Below are 19,965 nucleotides of genomic sequence, written 5' to 3' on the forward strand. Positions count from 1 at the left end.
GAGCTTTGTTGTGTCTTTGGTTAGAAAGGGGCGTATTTTGGAGATGTTGAGGTGGCAGAATTTGGACAGTGATTAGACATGGTGCTTAAAGGAGCGTTCAGAGTCCAGGACCACACCTAGAACCTTGGTGTGGGGATGGGCTTATAGTTGTGCCATTGATTTTGACAGAGAGATCCGGGAATGGGGCTTATGGTGGAGGAAAAATTATAAGTTTGGTTTTGGATAGATTGAGTTTGGGGAAGTGATGTGACATCCAGACTGATATATCTGATAGGAAATTGGTGATATGTGAGACAGAGAGAGTGAGCTGAGGGGTAGAGAAATAGATTTGGGTGTTGTCAGCATAGAGGTGGTATTGGAAGCAATGGGAGGGTATCAGCGGACCCAGGGAGGAGGTGTATATTGAGAATAGGAGAGGTCCAAGAACAGAACCTTGGGGACCACAACTGAGAAAGGGAGAGGAGGTAGTAGAGTTGTAAGAAACGCTAAAGGTGCAGTTGGATATAAGTAGGAAGAGAACAAGCAAAGAGTACAGTCACGGAGACCAAAGGTGTGGAGTTTTTTGAGGAGAAGTGGGTGGTCAACTGTATCAAAGAGGTCCAACATTAGGAATACAGAATAGTGTCGATTGGTTTTGGCAGTTAGTAGATAATTTTTTAGTTTTAGGAGAGCAGTTTCTGTGGAGTCTTGAGGATGAAATCCCAGATCCCCCCCAGATCCTTTTCCATCCTGGATTCCCCTAGAGGTCCCCCCCCCCCCTAGCGAGTTACTTGCATTCATACTTTTAGCTCCCAGGTGCATTACTTTATATTTTTATTAACCCACATCTGCTATTTAGCTGCCTACCCCTACCTGGGTCTTCTTGTAAAGTTGCATATCCTGTAGTGAAGTTATCTTCCTTAGCTTTGTATCATCAGCAAACACTCAGACGTAAAAAGTTTTTTTTCCCAAACTCTATATTGTTTATGAACAAGTTAGAATTGGTCCCAGGACAGAGCCTTGGGGTACCCTGCTTACAATTCTTTATTTTTCTTGTAAAATAAATAATTCCTACAGTAGGTCAGTAGAGATTTGGAGAGTGCTTGTTGTGTGTGGTGGCGTTGGTTTTATATATATATATATATATATATATATATATATTTTTTTTTTTTTTTGTGAAAAAAAACATGAACTTTTTATTTTGGAAAATTTTGGTGGCATCTGGAGTTGGGCGCCTTTAAAATATTTAATGCCCAGGATAGGTAAAATCATTTTTAGTAAAAGGACTTTGAAAAAATGAAGGGAAAGTTTTTAAATCCCAACTAAATTTTCAGTTTATTAAATGCACTACTTACATTCAAGGTGCAGCTAAACAAAAATAGTTTAAAGTTTTTGTTTAGAAAGTAGCCACAACCCGAGTAGAAAAGCCTGTCCCCTGCCAGCGTGCTGCTGAGAAGGACCCTTGTTCTCTCTGTGGAAGCAGTGATGTTTCTGCTTAGGTCTAGCATTCTTCCAGCTTAGTCAAATCTTTAGCTCTGCAAACGGCACAGCTCATACTCACTACTGATTGGAGAACTGTAGCTCTCATAGCAGCAGGAATATCTGACCTTAGCAAAGAGACCACAGCTTCCACACAGGAAGCAAGGCACGTTCTTTACAGTTCTGGTTGGGGGGCAGGCTTTTCTACTCCAGGCTGTGACTGCTTTCTAAAGAAAATGAACTGTAAAATATTAAACTTCTTTTGCTTTGATGCACTTGGCGTTTAGCCCTCATTTGGGCTTGCTTTCCATTTAAAAGGACCTAGTAATGTTCCCATCAATATCCAAAGGATTTATCTGCATTGAAAGATGGTAGGCTGTGATCTTCACTACTGCATATGTATGTTAGTCATGATTCATTACAACCACTGGCATCTATAGTCGTAATTGGTACTTATAATCGAGGATATCGCAATGCAGGGAACTGCTTTGACTGCATCAATCTGAATGGAATTTGTTTTTCCTCTCTGGAGGAACATTAGTCATGGTTGCACAGAGGGTTGGCTTTGCCTTCTACTGGAACCAAACTGCAAATCAATTGAGGCTAAACTTGATAGACTTGTCTCCTTTAACCTTGTTATGATGTAACCATACTGTGTAATTACGTAACTTGTTTCAATGGACGCGTTGTTCTCTTAAGCGTTAGAAATGTACTTATTGAAGTGGTGGTTTCTCATTGCAAACGTTAAAAATGTAGGCTTCCTTCAGTCTTCCCTCATCTTTCAACTAGCAGAGCAAGATCCCGCACCACAAAGAGAGGTAGCTTGAGCTCCTTGCTAGGGCCTACTGTACCTTCCATGATGCTTCTTGAAAGCTCTGTAGCAGCATATACAACCCATGCTGTTTGCTTTCTTTGATAGGTGTGGTGCTGTTGGATATCTTGAGGAAAACTAGTTGTACTGCAATTGCTCTACCTAAAAGTTTTGTTTAAGTGTTGGGAACTTTAGCTTGTCTGACATCTCTATTGCCTTCTCTTCTACATCCCGTACGAAAATAACAGGTTTTATCGCGAAGTAAAGCCTGATATATGTGCACAAATTTTATGTTCTAGATCTTTTGGCACCTTGTCTGACCCATTTTAATTACCCAAAAGCCTTTAGATAATGAGCAACTATAATTTTAGATGGGAGCCCTAAGGGGGAACGGGTTTGCATCTCTGCCTGGAATATTTAGTATGGGTTCATCTTGTTCATCTATTAAAATGTTAGGTAATTAACTCTGTTCTCTCCTCTTATTCTGCAGCTCAAATCGAAATAATTCCGTGCAAAATCTGTGGAGACAAATCATCAGGGATCCATTACGGGGTCATCACCTGCGAGGGTTGCAAGGTACAGTATATGGTGAAATGGGATCGTATTTTTCTTATTACAAGGTGATCTTACAAAGCTTAGCACAAGTTAAGGATATGAAACACAAGTATTGTACATAGGGGTCCGCAGACTCATAACTTAGTTTTATATGATGTTATTTGGATGAAAAACATTATTCCTATATTTTTGGCTTTAGGCTGACCTGTTGTAAATCTTGTTCAATTATGGGTTCAGATTATGGTGGCTGCAGCAGTGACCTTAGTTTTGTATTCATATACAGTTTGTGATCTTCGGTGTGCAGTCTTGTAGTGGAAGGCAGGTGATACCAGGGACGTGCGGTGAGGTTAGTGACTGGTGAGGCACTGGATAGTATTAGTGACACACACTCACACCACAAATGTTAGAATGAGAGCAATAATTCTAGCACTAGACCTCTTCTGTAACTCTAAACATGTAACCTGTAAAAAAAAAAAAAAAAAAATGTAAGCGTCGCCTATGGCGATTTTTAAGTATCGAAGTTTGTCCCCATTCCACGAGTGTGCACAATTTTAAAGCGTGACATGCTGGGTATGTAGTTACTTGGCTTATCTTTCACATTATACAAAAAATTCGGACTAACTTTTTAGTGTGTGTTTGTGTGTGTGTGTGTGTGTATGTGTGTGTGTGTTTTTGTGTTTGTTTTTCTTTTTTTTTTTCATTAAACTGCTTGTTTTCCCAAAAAAACGCGTTTGAAAAATTGCTGAACAAATAACTTGTTACATAAAAAGAAGCAACGACCACCATTTTATTCCGGTGTCTGCTATATTTGGGGGTTTTGAGTAATTTCCTAGCAAAAAAAGATTTTTACATGTATGGCCCGGATGGCAAGTGGTTAATATGTTATAACCGTACCTTTTCAGCAGGCAGCAGATTCTCATTCTTCCTCTCAACTGTGTGAGAAAAGCATGGGTAAATCTTATACCTATAAACCCATGCTTTTTCCTTCTAGTTAAAAGGGTTGGGCTGAAAGGGAGCATGTGTCTTTTATCCACTGCAGCTGTTTTATTGGACAGCTTGTTCCAATGGTTCTTTACCATTGGTCCAAGGCTCCAAGCTGTCCATTAAACTCAGTGCTTCTGTAAAGAAGTGAGGAGAGGCACTGTGAGCTCATCCTCTGTCTGCTGCATACAGAGTGTGCCAGCGTGTATTTAAACTGGCCGCTCTGTATGTAGCTTCTGACAGGCTGCACAAGAAGCCCCGTATCTCTGGAACTATAGGTGGCAGTAGCTCCAAATTTTGATCAGTGGTGGGGTACCTCAGCTACGACTCTCGACACTCGTTTTTGTTTCTTCTTCTTCTTTTTTTTTTTTTTTTTAACGTTCATAGCAGGTGAGGCTCTGCCTCACCTATCTGCTCTGACTGTACATCCCTGGTTGATACGTGCTTGTGTTCAACAGTTTCTTATACTGAGCACTCTAGCATTGAAATCTCTAGTTTCATCGCCAAGGGAAACACTGTTGACCGTATAGCCAGAGGATGGTAATAGTTTTCTGTTTTTGTAGTAGGACAAGTTTTTCAGGTGCGGGTGTTTAATTTATAATGCAGCAAGTTCGTGAAAAAATATGAAAAGAATGAATAAAAAATAAATAAATCCAAAGGACATTTTACTCTACACTTCTTTACTTAATAATTTTTTTTTTCTTTATCCCACTGCTGTTTTTAGTATTTAGTTTTATATCTCCTTTCAGGCATCTTTGCAGTTGATACGCTTTGTAGTTGTAACAATTTTATATGTCCAAGTTTCTTTGACTATGTTTTTCTGTCTGACCTTCATGTGTTTTTTTTTTTTTTTTTTTTTTTTCATTAGCAAAGCATTGCAACCATGATCAGTGGATTGCAGGTGCAATGTGAGGCTCCTGCAGACTGTTCCTCTAGCTTTTTGCCTGTACTGAGGTACAGACTTTCTGTTAGAGGATGTGTCAATGAAGTACAAGTGCTGGGGTGACCATCTCTGTGCTCCTTTAAGAACTATAGGCCTGTCTGATGCTGTGTTAGCTGGATGTGTAGTTCATTCACAAATCTCTAAAGAGGACCTGGACAGTAGATGCTGTGTCCAAAAATAGGGGGCAAGGGAATAGTCACTGGCATTGCTAATGGTCCCCTGCCGTTTTATTTCCCCGTTCTTGACTTTGATTCCTTTTTTACACTGTCTCTCTGCATGGAGGCAGCCATCTTGATAGAGGCAGGGCTTGCTCCCTCATGACAGAGCTACCCCTTTGAGTGGTGGTGGAGTATTCAAGAAGCAACAGGGGAGGATGCACTGATCCAGAGATCTGATGAAGCAGAGATCCTTGCACTTCAGCTTTTTCTCCATTAAGGAGAACAGTGCAGAGCACAGTTGCATAACCATATCTCACCCCAAATCTCCTGAGACTAGCAGCCAAAGGCATGATGCCTTTTACAAGACAGATGTACAGCTATGAAGCTGTTGGCACAGGAGTGTCTAGGTACACTTGCAGTTATTTTTCAGGAGAAATTAAAGAGAAGCTCAGTCATATTGCTAAAGAAAAAGTCAGCAAAAACTGTAGCTGCTGACTTTTAATAAACAGGCACTCGCCTGTCCCAGAATCCAGGCACCGCCATCTTAACTGTGGGCAGCCGGCTGTGACAGCTTTGATCTAGATGTTCTATATAGCAAATATTTACGGTTTAAGTGCTGATCAACCTTGGTGTATAAATCTCTCTTCCAGCCTGTTAATAAATGGCTCTGACTGTATGTGAGAAGCTATTTTCATGTATTTGTTTTCTTATGCTCTAGTTGATGACTTTTGGTTCGGGATCCTTACTGCCAGCCTTTACCTTGGCTCACCCAACCATTTTTATCATCATTTGCAGGAAAACCTTTTCTTAATAAAAAAAAAAAAAAAATATATATATATATATATATATATATATATATATATATATATATATATATATATATATATATATATATATAATTTTTTTTTTTGTTTTTTGTGTTGAAAAAATCTTTTAGTAAATTTGTAGAACTACTAAATTCGTCATTCCTAAATCTACAGTAATGCTAGTTGTTTTAAAGCTATCACAAGCTATACTGAGAAAAAAAAGCATAGGTGTTTGAACAGATTGCTGTAATTACTAAAAAAAAAAAAAGTTTACTGAAGTTTGCCTTTAATTTAGTCCAGTCCATCCAAATTTTTTTATGCATCGAACGCTATCCTCTCTAAAGGATTATAATGCTGCTGTCCAAAGGAGTTGCTCCTTCATCCATAGTATGACCACCCTAAAAAAAACGTATGCAGCCACCCCATTTAAGACTTGGTATAAATGTTTTTTTATGTTTAATACCACTTTAAATATGGAAATTTTAATAATCCTCAAGTGGTGTGTGTGTGTGTGTGTGTGTGTGTGTATGTATGTTTTTTGTTTGTTTTGTTTTTTGATATAAACTTGTATACAGTATATTAATATTTAATCACATATGTCAATGTGTATTATGAAACTTTTGCAGAAACAGTTGATGATGTAGCTGAATCATAAAAAGCATTCAGGGGTAAGCAGAAATGGGGGGGGGGGAATTATTCAAATAATTAGCATTTTTCACCTCTGTGCTCCAATATCAAAGTATGTAGTGATGAAGTATGTGAAGTATGACATTTTACCATTAGAAGAATTTGGAATGTTCTCCTTTTTGTATAGAAATGAGGATCTCTGTTAAAGTATTTGTAAAGGCTGAAGGTTTGTTTAACTTTGGTGCATGAGGGTAAAGATTCCCTCTCCTCATTGGCTGAGAGAACCGCAGAAGCCATTGGCTCCCACTGCCGTCAAAGCGCTGCGCAAGTAAACAAAAAGGGCTGCACTGCTACAGTAACCTGTACACATTGGATCGGAACGCTTTGTTTACTGCGTGTGCGCAACCGGGAGGCATTGTACTGAACATGCACAAGATTTCGTGGCCCAACGAAACAGTCCAACAGACTATTGCAGGAAAACTACAGCCAGTGCTTCAATTGCCCTCAGTAAACATGGCTGCTCACGCAAGAAGTGTGCAGTATGAGAAAAAAGTAAGATTGGAAACCATACTAAAAAACAAAGGCTAAAGGTATTGGTGCTCACAATGTAAAATCATAATCAAACATAATGGCTCTGTGAAAATAGGCATAGGATATATAAGTGGTGAATGAATAACACGTGATGTGTTATAAAATCCGTGAAATTTGAGAAAAGAAAAGCAAAACAAAGTCCAATGTGACAATACCGATCACCAAAAAAAAAAAAAAAAGTGCTTCTGGACTAGTAGCTTCCCCAAGGGTGCTCAAAGGGTAGATGGCAACTCGCTAAAGGTGTTTGACCCCTTTTTATATAAGGTCAAAATGCACTTTTGAAAAAACAGATTGGTTCCTGAGCTTGCACCCTACCATGCCAATAAGCCCTCGGGATAAGGCTAAGATGTAAGAATATAAACAAACACGTATATAAAATTTGCACTCGCATGTATCTGTGCCTGGCACTAGGTGTCTACAGCATGTGTGGATGGGGCCTGTCAGTCAGGTGCTGGTGTGCAATCCATGCCTCGTTCTCAATAATGGGCCTTAGTGAGTAGTCGCATAGGAGCTCGGAAGTGACAAATCCCTGCTCCAACGTACATTTTACCATACTTGGTGTCTTCAGGAAGTTCTAGTCACAGAGGAGCCCAGAAGTGACAGCCCCGCTCTGACGTACGTTTTACCATACTTTACAATTTCACAAAGTGTGGTGAAACATACGTTGGAGCGGGCATTCATCACTTCCAGGCTCCTATGACTACCCACTAAGGCTCTGCAGACGGACAGAAAAATAGGATTTTCCTCCGTCTGCAGAATCGGACAGTTGCGGAGGCGGACAATAGCGGCGTCTGCGGATGCTCATCCACAGACACCCGCTATCCCATAGGGATGAATGTATGCCCGTATTTCATCCGCAAACGGATGGATGAAATACGGACATACCATCCGCATGTGTGAAAGGGACCTAAGGCCTCTTTCACACGGGGCGGATCAGTAATGATCCGCCCCGTGATGATCCGCTCGCTCAGCGGGGATCGCTCCGTTGTCCCTGCTGAGCCGGCGGCGGACAGGGCATTCTCCGCACACTGTGCAGGGACCGCCCTGTCAGATCTCCGCTCTCCTCTATGGGGATCGGACGAGCACGGACCGTCTGTCCGTGTTCATCCGATCCGCTCTGCAGACGGATAGAAAAATAGGATTTTCCTCCGTCTGCAGAATCGGACAGTAGCAGAGGCGGATGATATCGGGTGTCTGCGGATGCTTATCCGCAGACACCCGCTATCCCATAGGGATGAATGTATGCCCGTATTTCATCCGCAAACAGATGGATGAAATACGGACATACCATCCGCATGTGTGAAAGGGGCCTAAGGCTCATCATTAAGAGTTAGGTGTGGATCGCGCGCTAGCGCCTGACTGCCAGGCCCTGTCCACGCATGCTGTAGACACCTGTTGCCGGGCTCAGGCACGGATACATGGGAGTGCAACTTTTATGTTCTTGTTTTTAAACTTCAACTAAAACTTGCTATACTATAAGTCCTTCTCTGTGTCTCTGGAGTATATTCTTGCATCCTAGCCTTATCCCGAGGGATTATTGGAGTGGCAGGGTGCAAGCTCAGGAACCAATCTGGTTTTTAAAAAGCGCATTTTGACCTTCTGTAAAAAGGGCTCAAACACCTTTTGCCGAGTTGCCATCTACGCTGAGCACCTGAGGTGAACATACTAGAAGACACGTCTGTCCAGAAGCTTTTTTTTTTTTTTGGTGTTGGGTATTGTCACTTTGGACTTTTTTTATTGTATTTCTCATACTTAGTTATTTTCTTTCACAGATTTTATAACTCATCATGTTATTCATTCATCAGTTGTATATCCTACACCCCTTTTCACAGAGCCATTATGTTTTTTTTTACCCATTGTTTTAAAATTTTGAGGTGATTTAGGCCCCATGTACACAGGACGCTGCCAAATGTACATTCAGAGGCAGTTGGACGCTTTTTTAAACTGCCCCTCAACTCATTCAACGTTACACAGTCTCGTTTATTGACGTTTTTAGGCAGTTGCGTTTTTAACGGTGTTTCTTTGAAAGCAAAAAAAGGGGTTCAGACGCCGAAGATTTCCACGTTTCAGACGCTAAACGTGGTACCAGCGTTTAGACGCGTTTTTCGTTTATAAACATTTTTACAGGTACCCTATATTTTTGACCTGAAAAGACAAAAATATGATGGAAAACAATGAAAAAAAAGATAAAAAAAAAAAAAGTTTAAAATGTTTTAATTACTTGCGACGATTCATACACCATATATAGCCCTTGATGCAATGCAATAAACCACTAGTATTGGTGTATCCAAATTTTTAATTGGCATTTGACCCATATGTTCAGATTTGAACAAGATGATCCCACCATTGAGCTTGACCCCGACTTTATATATTGTAAAAAAATGAAATTAACGGTTACATTTGATATAGGGATAGAGATGGATGGGGATAGAGATGGATAATAGGTGTGTGTGTGTATATGTGTATATATATATATATATATATATATATATATATGTGTGTGTGTGTGTGTGTGTGTGTGTGTATATATATATATATATATATATATATATATATATATATATATATATATATATATATATATATATATATATATATATATATATATATAATATTCCTCTGGTGACACACTCTTCCTCATGTTGGTGTCCATGCGTGTCAGACTGAGTTGTACTTTTTCCTGTAGAAGGTCAAATGTGGCAATGGACATGCGTGTGAAATAAAAAAAAATTTGTCGGGGTAGGTATGCAGCTGTACGTACATGTTGGAAAAATATCCTACCGACGCAATCAATAGATGGGTCCAATAGCGAAGAACTCTGACTCTGGACCTCGCATGCAATTTTCTACGTCATTCTAGCCTCATCAAGAGCAATGTCAGGAGCATTTCCTCACATATTCTCATTCTGGGATCCATTGCAAAAAAAAAAAAAGCACAGAAATAGAGGCAAATACAAGTATACAGCTCCTTTCTGCTGCTGCTGCTGCTGCTGCTCACTCTGGTCAAAATGGCTGAAATAGTTAAATAACAATTTTTTTTTTGAGCTTGGGGAGGGTCTTATGAGGTTATTTTAATAAACTCTTCTAGGCACAAACGTGGTAAAACGCGGCATGCAAACGTGGCAAAACGGGCGTTTCTAAACGCCGGTTTCAAGTTCGTTCAGAGGAGTTTGCCCCAGCGTCCCGTGTACATGAAGCCTTAAAAGCTTATTTAAAGGGGCAGCAGCCACATGCACTTTATTTCATATTCAGGGCACCATCACCTATTAACATGATAAAAACCATAATAATTCCTAATTGAGCTTTAAACTGTTAGCACTACATACTAAAATATTTTTGGGGATTATGCAAATGACTGCAGTTCCTCTTTAAGAACCTTTGAAATCAGTATAGGATGGAGTGAACTTATGCTGCGTACACACGACCGGACTTTCCGGCAGACTAGGTATGATGGTCTTCCCGACGGACTTTTGGCGGAGTTCCGATGGACTTTCTGAACGGACTTGGACACACACAATCACAACGATGGATTCGAACGTGATGATGTACGACCGGACTAGAATAAGGAAGTTCATAGCCAATAGCTGTCCTAGCGTCGGTTTTTGTCTGTCGAACTAGCATACAGATGAACGGATTTCTCGATAGGAAAATTTGAGTCCGGTCGTGTGTACGCGCCATTACTGTATAATTGAATGGTTACTAAGTGTTCCCCACTACAACCTGTGTTGCTTCTAACTTTTTCTTGGCTGTGCTGGCTCTGATTACCTTTCTGGTAAAAACAAATGTTTAGCTAGCTGTTGTTTTTCCCTGCTAGGAGTTGGACGTCTGTGATGTTAATCATTTCCTAACTCTTTGAATAACATCAGCCTCTTGGGAGTGGTTTGATGTTTTTCTAGCTAGCCATGTGTCCTAGTGTATTGCATATGGGACATTAAGCCCTGGTTCACACCAGTGCGATTTGACAGTTCAAAATCGCATGACAAGTTGCACCCCATTGCCAGCAATGGAACCGTTAAAATTTCTTGCGACACATGTCGCAACGACTTTCAAGAAGGTTCCTGCATTTCATGTGCGACTTGCATTGACATTTGTGTGGATGAAGCCGCACATGAAATCGCACTGATTAGCAGCTTTGAAATTGCATTGAAGTAGCACAATTTTAAAGCCGCACTGGTGTGAACCAGGGCTAAAGAATGTGTTGCCATTGAGAGGTCTTTTTCTGGCATGCAAGTTAATATTCCTACATTGGAAGTCTGAAGATCTACCCTCCCTAAGGGAATGGATAAAAAGTGAGGCTGGAAAGATAAATCTATCTGCTTAGAGGGTGTCCAAGCAAATTTGAAATGGTTTTGTGCGATCTGGTTGAATGTACCAGGGCTTGCGCCAATGGAATTGACCATGGATGGGCTTTTAAGTATTGAAGCGGTTGTTCAGTCCTTTATCGAAAAAATGAAAAGTCCACGGCTACAAAAACCACATCGGCTGACTTTTAATAACGGACACTCACATGTCCCATTTTTCCTCACCAGGCTTCTATCCCCAGCGCCGGCATACCAACTGTGGGCATCCTGCTGTGGTGGCTTGTGGCTTTACAGTCTACTGCTCACTGCGCATGTGCGAGTCTGGGCCTGCAGCTTTCTGGATCTGTGACATGTCCCAGAAGGCTGGGGAGACTGCGGGCAGACTTCAGCTCAGATTGTCACTACAATCTGACCAGAAGCAGGGGAGCGAGTACCTGTCAAAACCCGGTGACCGCCCCCCCTCCCCCAAAAGAAAACAACAACAAAAATATTTTGTGCCAAATGTGATGGGTGGTGGGGGGGGGGGGGTGTTTGGGGGGGGCGATTGAAGAGGAAGAGCAGAACTTCTTCCCATTTTGGGTGACGTTCCGCTTTAATGCTAGGTGAAGGGGATAATGCAGTAGTTTCCCATATGTCCTTTAAGCACACGCTTGACAACCTTTTTCTCTTGAACTTTAACCCGCAGGTACATCTTGGTCTCAATATTTTGCCGTGCCAAATGTAACACCTCCACTGTATGTGGATTGCTCTGGCTGTATAATATGTTTTATAAACATGCAGTCACTAAACGGACAGGTCTGAGTTTTCATTAAACTAAATCTATGATTCTGTGTTCATATACTTGAAATGCAGTCATGCTATTGGTGCACTGGCTTTTATAAACAAATATCACCTAATTTAAAGAATACATCCACTTTCGTTGACTTAAAGAATATACAGTTTATACGATTGCTGTATGAATAATTGGATTGCATGTTCTTAAAAATTATCTTTTCCTTTACATCTGCAATGCTGTCATTTTCTGCAAAATTCAATGCAATATGGCAACCTGGAGGCCTTCTGTACACCGTTGGTGTATAACATTTCCCCAGAAATGTCTTTTCATCTGATTTTCCCAGAAGTCTGCACTAAAATACAGATCAGGTTTTAGGTATCCTCTGCAACAAAAATGTAATGGTTTGTGAAATGATCCCTAAACCTTGGTTCACATTATGAACTGCATGTGAATTGCAGAGGATTTAGTGTGGTGCGATTTGAGACCATTCTTTTTGAAATCACCCACTGATTTCATTGTACCATTCCCTGAAGTCCTCAACCTACCTCATCACACCACTCCCTGACCTCGTCATACCTGGCAACATCTCACCTCATCACGGCACTCTGACATCACCCCGATTGCTGCGTACTGCTCCCTGACCTCATCCCACCTTCTTGAACTCCTCATACATCACGGCACTGCTCCTTGACCTCATCACTCCGATTTCATTGCACCATTCCCTGAAGTCATCATCCCACCTCATCGGTCCCTGGCCTCGTCATACTGAATCCTAACCTCATCACATCTCTCTATGACCTCATCCCATCGTTTTCTGACATCGCCCGGTGGCCCTCTCATTATTGATTATATCCCCGATGTATGGTGGGTTGTTGAGTGTCTCCTTGGCCCAGGTCACCCCCTCCTGCAGGCCGGTCTTCCTTCATCACAGGGGTGTTTTATTTACTTTTGACAACATGCTTCCATGATATTAACAGCCGCATATTTTTGGGCCTTCAAAACTACATAGGGCTTTTGCACTACAAAGGCAATAATGGTTACCTTTTATCACCCCCAAGCTACAGAATTGAGATTATATATTTTGATAGGTGTTACATAAATGTGGTGATGCTGAGGCACCCTGCTCCTTTCAATCTTTTTATATTGCTACACAAGTTTTTTTTAGGCCCTTTCCATGGGGTCATTACGGCAGTCTGTCTTTCACCCATGAATACACAGATCAAAGCCAGACTTCAGTGTGTCCCTATAGACAGCTGAATGTAAGCGGACTTGCATCTTCCTATATTCGCCCGCATCCAAGTCAGTCGGACTGAATGTAAAAAGTTTGTTTCCAAGTCCGCTTTTACTGACCTGGCCAGATATGGTTGGCTATAGGTGGACCCATGTGCTAGGCACCCTTGAAAAGCAGCCAGTGTTGTGCCATACATGAACAGCAGTTTTAGGAGACAACATTGCTACCACCCAGATGGCAAGGATAACTTGCCACATATTTGTGGCAGTGTTGAATTGTAAGTCTGTTACCTTGCTGCACATTTTCACTGGCAATTTTGTACATTTGCAGAGCACTTGGAGAACAAGTTCTAGTTAACATTTTTCCAATTTGTAGCACATTTGCATGGCAAGGCTCTAGCAAGAGCAAAGATGCAATGGTGAGTCTACAGCAAGAGCTCTGCAAGTCACAGTGCCCCCTGTAGTGGGATGACTACTGCACAACATAACTGAACCAGAACTTGCAGCAGACTTGCAAAAATGTTTGCATTGAAAGCAGATCTGGGGTCATGCAATACGGACTTTCTGCAATTGTGCAAGGCTTGCCAGGCTTGTGAAGACTGGTAAGTCTAGCAGTAGCTTAACAAGTGATTTTCAAACTTGCAGCTCTATTGCTTGCTGCCTGGGCAACAGTGGTAGCAGCATCAATGATATGGCAGTGTACAGAGATTGGCTATATCTGTGGATTCACAAGAGTACTTGGAGTCCAAGAAGACATAAGAGAGAAACAGATAGGAAGTATCATTGGCAAAAAGTTTATTCACCACCTTTTCTTATATCCTACCTTCCGGAAAAATTGCCATGCCAGAGTTACTAAAAATATAGTTAAAGTGGTTGTAAACCTCAGATGTGAGAAATATGAACAAAGCATATCCCTCTATAGTGTGTGCTTGTCTCAACCCAGAGCACTAAGTGGCATGTCTGTCCACTGCTATGTTCCGGTTATCTATCTGCATGAGTAATTTCTGACAAGTTTCCCTGACACCAAGAGAAAAATGGTGATGGGATCCTCAGCTGATTAACAGCCTTAGCTCTGTTCCTATGTGCTGTGTGGAGGCGGGTGTGTCTCTTCCCTCCAATCGGCTCTCAGAGCTCTCCACCTCAGGCTTTTCAGAGCTGGGAGATCCTGTGTAAATTCTACACTTTGAATGGCTCTAGGCGGAAAATGGCTGTAGATAGACAGGTACAACTTATGTAGGAGGATTTGTTTCATCTCTGTGTATCACCCGAGGTCAGTCACTTCACTGGGTATATGTGAGGGTTTACAAGCACTTTAAAAAGTTGACGTTACGGCGGTGATCTGAGCGAACGTGTTTTTGAAGCATTGTATCTGCCTAGTGCCTACGCTTTTCGCTCTACCATCAGAAGAGTGACTGTAGCTTTGACTTATGGAAGGCACCTTCATACTGATAGACCGCACATACTTCTGCCAGTCAAACGGAAACATGGGAGATGTGTAGGAAGATGTGTCAGCAGTACTCTGTTTAGATATTACTGACTCTGCAACCTAATACAGCAGAAAAGGAAAGTGTGACATAGACCTTGAGAACTATTTCTTACAGAGGTAACGGGAGTTATCTTACTGGACAGATCAATGTAATGTGAGAGTCTTACTTAAAATAGTTCACTGAACAGTTCCTCATAAAACCGATTTATGAAAACGGAAATTTAAAAAAAGTGTCAGGTCTCTCATTATAATTGGTATTTTTTCCTTGTATAGATTGCAAGTAATAGGGAAAGCATCTGTAGGACACATGGTGGAAGACTTGGTCTATAATGAAGTGCAGAACCTCATTCTCGTTAGTGTTTGTTCCACAGTTTTGGCTTTTCTATTGTGAGTAGATTGGTTCCTCATTTGAGCTGTGCGTTCTTGTATTATTCTGTTACTGATGATAATAAACAGCTTGCAATATATTACCTCATGACCAAACATGGGTATTTTGTAACTTTTTAATAGGTTTGATTGTTGAGAAAATATACAAATGGGAGGAGGGCTCTAAACTCCTTCAGGAACCTGAACTACTTGATTACTCATAGGGAGTTATTTGTTCAGGATCATTAGCAATGTAGGTTGGTGCATTTGAAAATGTTGATGCTACCATGCAAAAATTGCATCCTACAGAAAAAAGAGAGGAACCCTTGGATAAGCCATCTACTGTGTGAACTTAAAGTAGAACTATAGGCAAAACTCCCCAGTCATGTTTATTTTTTTCACCATCTGTGTCTTATTGGAGTTTTCCCTTCACTTCCTGTCCCATAGCCAAAAAGGAAGTGAGAGGAAATCCCTGCAAATTAAGGGAAATTCTTAGGGACCCCCAGGTCACCAGAACTAGTTTCCCTATTGGAAGATGTCTCCTATATGACTTTTCTGGGGACAATCCAGAATTTGGGATTTTCTTTTACTTTCCATGAAAATGGTAAACGGGACAAATTGAGAGAAGGAATCTCCCCAATGGGGGCACAGACGGCAATAAAAACTAACAAACATTCTTAACCTCTTTACTCTATCCAAAACTAAAAAAGAAAAAAAAGGTTTTGACTTTTAGTCATACTTTAAGGTAGAACTAGTGGCAAAATATCTTTATTTAGGAGGCTTATGACTCCTCTGAGTGTTTTTTTTTTTTTCTCCCTTTCCCTTTCCCTCTCCCTCTCCCTCTCCCTTTCCCTCTCCCTCTTTCTCTCTCCCCCTCACCCCTTCACTTCTTGTCCCAAAGCAAGAAGTGGTGCGAAAATCCCTCCAGAGTGAGGGGATTCCTGGTTGCCATCGTTGTTACCTGAAATAGTGTCCCCATTGGAAGATTTCCCCTCCATTCCAGTCCTGATGAAAACCCAAAATTTGGGATGCTCTTTCACATTCGGGGATGATGGCTACAGGGCAAATGGAGAGAGTGAATCTCCTTAATGGTTACACAGACAGAAATAAAATCATGATGGGTGTTCTGTTCCCTCTCCACTTTATTAAAATGAAAGCTTACTATGGGGGCACTCAGGAGGGAAGAAGAGCCACGATCGCTGGCGGGGGACCTGAGAAGAGGAGGATTGGGGTTGCCCTGTGCAAAATCAGTGAAGGCAACTATGATATGTTTAAAAAAAAAAAAACTTTTATGACTAAGATCAGTGTAATTAAACTTCTAAGTTACTTAAAATATTTTTTTTGTGTTTGAACTTTCATAGCCGCAAGATTATATACTAGCAAAATTGCTGCTCCAGTGCTTTGGAAAAGCCCCCAAAAAAAAAAAAATAACAATAATAATACCTTTCCTGCTTACCATTAGCTGCAGAAAAAATTTAAAAATTGCAATGTATAAAATGTTTGTGCCAGTTCACACTACAATGCAGCGTAGGAGCGATTCGCCTTTTTCCGGCTGCTGTATGTTGGCTGCGCTAGGGGGCAGTGTGATGCAAGAGTCATCATAGTGCTCCTCCTTTATTTATTTTTCATTTGTATGAGCTTTATTTGAAGTGTACAAAATGTTCACTCAATATCCACAGCGTGATTCGGGCCGGTATGTCTGCGTTGCGGGTGTGTATGGGACACATAGGAAACAACTGCGTCACCGGGCATAGTGTGAATTAGCCCTTATGATTTTATTACAGTGCTTGCAGTCTTATTTAGAAGCGCTATAAAGCATCAGTATATTTTATGGTAATGGCCTCATTTCATTTTTTAACATCAGGTGACACTCTAGGTAGAAAAGGAGTTCAAGTTAATCTGGGTCATACTGGATATTCCATTGAATTATGTTAAAAATGACTATTACAGGGAGTGCTGTTCTGATTTATTTATTGAACTGTATTCTCCATGTAAGCAGTTGCATAGATTTAAATTGTAACGAGGTCTGTAGGAGCAAGTAAAAATTGATAGGAATGGGAAGCAGATTTAAAAGAAAAGTCCACCCTTCTGACCAAGGTTGCACCATATTTAATGTGTAACATAAAACATGGTCAAAGTCTGCGCCACACACACACACACACACACACACACACACACACACACACGCACACACACCCTTACAGAATCCCAGGAGTTCTTCTCCCTACCGCCTCCTGCCAATATTTGAATTCGGCAAAGCTCTATGATTAATTAGACTACACATCCTATCTGCCCCAGAGGAAGAGGGTCTTGTAGTTATCATGGGAACAAAACTTCAGTGATTACCACACTACTGGTCCATTGTCACTTCCTCCAGCTCCATAGCCGAAAGTCCTCAGAGCAGTTGAAATAGTCTGCAGAAGCCTGTGCATTGAGTTTGTAATCCACTGGTCAGGGTTGCAATGCTTTGTAGGCTTATAAAAAGTAATTGCACATTTTGTTATTAATCATTAGTGTGGTGTTTTTTTTTTTTTTTTTTTTGCACATGGCGGGCCATGACACGTTGCTAATAGTACGCGTCAAGGATTTAGAAAGCCTGTCCTTATGTTTGGGACAGTTGTTACGGCTCCTATTGTGTTTGACGACAGATGTAAAGCCTTTGTGGGAAATGTTGCTGTTTTCGTGCTTAGTCTGGCTAGCCTCTCAGCAGGAATAGTTGTTTTCATTGAATGAATAAATTGCTTATCCTCTAATCATCATCCATTATTGGCATGTGCATATACACTTGACACTTGGGCTGACAAGAATGATCTATACCTTCAGAAGTCTCTCGTTCTGAACTTTGGCTGTGTGCGTATCCACCGAGAGCAAGCCTAGTCCTCATGGTCATCAGGAGTGAGGAAAGCCGTCAGAAAAAAGGCCTACATTTTAATTGTTGGTCCTATTTGAGAGATTAATGAGCCAGAGGATCCTGCCACAGCCAGCCATAAATCACTGAGCTTTCAGAGAGTCTCCTTGTCACCCACCAGAGTGGAGTCTTCTCAGCATGGCCGCTGGTACAGGGAGGCTGGCAGCTGGCAGCTGCTTCCTTGTAATTAAACAGCCAATGAGCAGCTAATTAAGACATATGTGTATACAGGAGTAAAAATGGGTATGGTAATGAATTGAAGAAATCTATTCATTAGGCAGGAATTGTCAGAAGACTAGTACAGACTGGCCAGATTTATCCAGGCCTCGTGTTCTCAGGTTGGGTTTGTGGGACTGACTGTACACAGAGGAAGGCGGTAGCATGACTACAGAAACTCATTCAGAAAGCCACGATCTTCGAGTTCTAGGTAAAATGTGTAGCTGTATGGAGAAACTGGTCACCTTTTATGTACATGTGTTGAGTCAAAAAAAAAAAAAAATTATACCATTTTGAGTATTAAGAGATTGCTGTTTGCCTTGATGTATAACACTGTCTGAAATATGCATTGCTGTCTTTAAAGCTAAACTCTGGGCACAAACTTTTATTAAACTATATTCATCAATAGCTTATACAAACCCCCAGATATTTCCTTTTAAAAGTAGTGATATCACCCCTGTGCTGTGCATATCTCGAGCAGAGCTGTGGAAGAGAGCCAGCAGCTCCATCTACTACAGGCTGCCTGCAAAAACATGGAGGGAGCGGATACAAGACCGTCCTCCTGAAGGATCAGTCATTTGCCTTTTTTTTACAGTAAGCTCCTGCAAACAGAGGCAAAGTTTCACTCTAGATTGAGTGTTTTTTTTTGTGTTTTGTTTTTTGGAATTTGCACAGCAATCAAGGGATCTATTGATAAAAAGAAAAAAAAAGTTTGTTGGATCTAGCCCATTATGAAAGACTTGCCTTAAAAACGAAGCCCTCCAGCCGCACGCTGACAGGGCTTCCATCTTCACCTGGTCTTCCTTCCGGGTTTGTGGGCTTAGTTCCGTATGAATGGCTGAGCTGCAATGACATCACTCTCATGGCACAGCTCTCTCAATGGATGGCGTGCCATCCATTGGGAGCTCAGTATGCATGTGCCAGTGATGTCACCAGCTGCTACTAAAGTAAATATCTCCGGTGCACATTTAATGGTTATCTCTTAAATGTGCACCTGTAGGTACAGAATATATTTACTGTACCTACAAGTAAGCCTTATTATAAGCTTACCTGTAAGTATAAATACATGGGCTTCACTACTGCTTTAGTAAAGTGAATCCTTATGATTGTTGGCTCCACCTAGTGGCCAAAATGCAATAAAAAAAATGAAAGCGATTGTAAACGACCACCTTGTAAAAGAACCTGTTCAGTTTAAAATAGAAACAAAAGGCCTTAAACCTATAAACCTTTTTATACATGCTCCAAGGGGTGGAGTGAATTGTGTTGGGGGCATGGCATTGGTGAAGTACCGCCTGAGGCTGCCATTCATCTGACTTTATGCACATGGATCTGCTTCGTGATTTGTGGCTTATGGACGTCCTTTGACGTTGCTGCAGCTTGGAGCTAGGACAAGCTCCTTGTCCCTGCCTGCACTCAAAGTGATCTAGTTGGACTTTACTTCTCTACCTGAGCAGCACCTAAATTTGGTCTTTTTTTGGGTTACAGGTAAGCCTTTTTATAGGCTTACCTGTAATATAAATAAAAAAAAACGGACTTTACTACTGCTTTAATATAGTGATTCCTTATAATCGTCGGCTCCACCTAGTGGCCATAATGCAATCAATTTTTTTTTTTTTAATTGTACATGAACACCTTGTAAAAGAACCCATTCTGTTTAAAATAGAAGCAAAAGGCAAAACATTTCTGTAAAACCTCATACATTTTTTTTTTTGTGATCACGTTTTCCTCTGCATCGCATACTAGCACATTATGTG

At 41.0% G+C, this 19,965-nt stretch overlaps 1 protein-coding gene across 2 annotated transcripts in view; it reads left to right on the top strand.

The window, feature by feature from the left end:
- The window catches only part of LOC143963138 (nuclear receptor ROR-alpha), a 676,682-nt gene that overhangs the window by 624,652 nt on the left and 32,065 nt on the right, over positions 1–19,965 (top strand). For both annotated transcript variants that reach the window (XM_077472703.1, XM_077472704.1), the window contains one exon: positions 2,760–2,845. In XM_077472703.1, coding sequence (XP_077328829.1) covers positions 2,760–2,845 — 86 coding nt within the window. The remainder of the gene's footprint in view (positions 1–2,759; positions 2,846–19,965) is intronic.

This window comes from Lithobates pipiens, unplaced genomic scaffold (genome assembly GCF_037356315.1).
Source record: "Lithobates pipiens isolate NorthernLeopardFrog02 unplaced genomic scaffold, aLitPip1_a1.2 Scaffold_8, whole genome shotgun sequence".
In the NCBI taxonomy this organism is placed as follows: Eukaryota; Metazoa; Chordata; class Amphibia; order Anura; family Ranidae; genus Lithobates; species Lithobates pipiens.